This window comes from Rosa rugosa, chromosome 5 (assembly GCF_958449725.1).
Source record: "Rosa rugosa chromosome 5, drRosRugo1.1, whole genome shotgun sequence".
Classification (NCBI taxonomy): domain Eukaryota; kingdom Viridiplantae; phylum Streptophyta; class Magnoliopsida; order Rosales; family Rosaceae; genus Rosa; species Rosa rugosa.
In genome coordinates this window covers 14,062,800-14,065,082 of record NC_084824.1, presented here as the reverse complement: position 1 = coordinate 14,065,082, position 2,283 = coordinate 14,062,800, and the positions used below count along the sequence as shown (strand labels likewise).

The window sequence follows — 2,283 nt, the reverse complement described above, 5'->3', positions numbered from 1 at the left end:
ATATAAAAAAATTCAATCAAATATGTATGTTTCTAATCAATAAAAATGTTGATGTACCTATGAAGACGATCGATCATTTGTGTTTGAATGAAGCAAAACTTCTTTAAATACGACATTCTTCGTAAATACGCCATCTTCACCAACTATGGATCCTTTTTTAACCAGAACTTTTGTGGTTGACTTTGATACTCCTCTCGACAATGCAACATATAATTGTCCATGACTAAAAAACATGATCTGGGAGGTAAACACCTACATGTGGGATAGTCTGACCTTGAGATTTGTTTATGGTCAAAGAGAAGCTCAGTTTGACTGGAAATTGCTTTCTTGTTAGTTGAAATGGTAGCCCAGCATTTTCTGCACTTTTCAAAGGAATTCTAGGTAGAAAAACTCTAGTCCCAGCAAACTGTCCTGTTAGTATCTCAACATCAATCAGATTTTGGTACGAACCATGACACAACAATCTAGTACCGTTACACAATCCCAATTTAGGGTCAATAATATTCCTTAAAAGCATGATTGGAGCACCTACTTTCAAAGTTAACTTGTGGGGTGGCAGCCCACCTGCGGTTATTGAGTTCATAAACTCTAGTTGGTACAAATTTCTCATGTCATCTTCAACAGAGTCAAATGAGTACAATGTAATTTCTTCACCTGGAAACATATTGATTATCTTTTCATTCAACACGTCCACATCATCGTTTATAGGAGTAATCAATGCTCTGTCCACCATGTATCTTGCATCATTTACATGATCACCCAAATTGGGGAAAACTTCATCAATAATTTGATTGATAGATTGGTCACTTTCCCATGGAACCACCATGCATTCTGGTAATCTCATCATTTTGTCGTTAATGACTTGTTCACTCCCATCGCCAACACGAAGTATAAATTCTGCAAATTGGTGGTCATTTATGGATCTCATATTCTGTCTCAATCTCAATATCTTTGTTTGTGCCCAAAATGTTGCTTTCACAATGGAGGATTGAATGAGTTCAGACTTCGTTCCTTTAGGAATAACAGGGAGAACTTGACGAAAATCTCCCCCAAAAATCATTATCTTTCCACCAAACTGTAATTCGACATCCATTATGTCTCGAAATGTTCGATCAAGTGCTTCAAACACATGTCGATGTGTCATAGGTGCCTCATCCCAAATAATTGCAGTGGAATATTCTTGTATCAGTCGTGCTAGAGCAGACTGTTTACTTATGGAACACATGGATGATGCATGTACATTGAGTGGAATCTTGAATCTAGAGTGAGCTGTCCTCCCGCCGGGCAATAAATTTGCAGCAATTCCAGATGATGCTGTGGCTAAGACTATATGATTCATTCTTCTCAACTTTGCTAGCAATGCACGATATAAGTAAGTCTTCCCAGTACCTCCAGGACCATTGATAAAAAATAATGCACTTTCTCTTCCCTCAATTGCGGCCATTATGGTGTTGAATGCAATCATTTGGTCGTTGTTAAGGTGGTCAATTGCATCAATATCTTCTTGCGGGATATTTATAGAAATTTCGTCTTCAATACATCTCGGTATTCCTAGACTATCTTCTGGCTCACTTGTCATTTCAGGCAGATCAAATTCTCCAGTGCCCTTATTAAATTGTTCTAGCATTCTGTTTAGATCTCGAAGTAGCATGTTTCTGACAGAAATATCGACAATATCACTTGAAGAAGAATAATCTTCAATCATGAAAGGATAAAATTCATCCCACAATCTTCGAACACCAGTTGGTTGACTATACACCAAAATTGTGACGAATAATCTTCTCAAAGCTGATGGCATTCTAATTGCAGAGGCCTCTAACAAACATTGTCGGATGCATTGTCATCTTCCAGCAAACCTCGTCTCTCTGCCGCTTCCTTAAAAGTAGTTTGCAGAACTCCATTAATAGTAAGCAAATCACGAAATGATCTCGGTCCTCTTATATGATTGAGAATGACACGTAGGTAAAATTTCTCACCTTCGAAGGGTGAAACACTGTATATTCTTCCAATTACCTTGTAGTTGTTCCTTCTTTTCACCCAAGCTTTGTGCTTACTATCCCACCTATAGTATTGAGGGAATTCTTTATACAGATATCGTCTTGCTTCCGGATCCATACGGTTCATGGTGAAATATTCAGTAAGCATAGACTTCTGTGCATACTCATCTGCTAGAATGTCTTCTACAATCTCATTTGCATCGAATCTGATTTGTTTCATGTTTGGAAGATGTATTTGTAATCTGTCGACTGTTGGATATATTCTGTTCATTACAAATTTAAATAT

At 37.5% G+C, this 2,283-nt stretch overlaps 1 protein-coding gene across 1 annotated transcript; it reads right to left on the bottom strand.

The window, feature by feature from the left end:
- Positions 1-223: 223 nt before the first annotated feature.
- Positions 224-1,798, bottom strand: LOC133711232 (uncharacterized). The gene has a single exon (XM_062137387.1). It carries the CDS (start codon positions 1,796-1,798, stop codon positions 224-226), a length of 1,575 nt encoding a protein of 524 aa, XP_061993371.1.
- Positions 1,799-2,283: the final 485 nt, after the last annotated feature.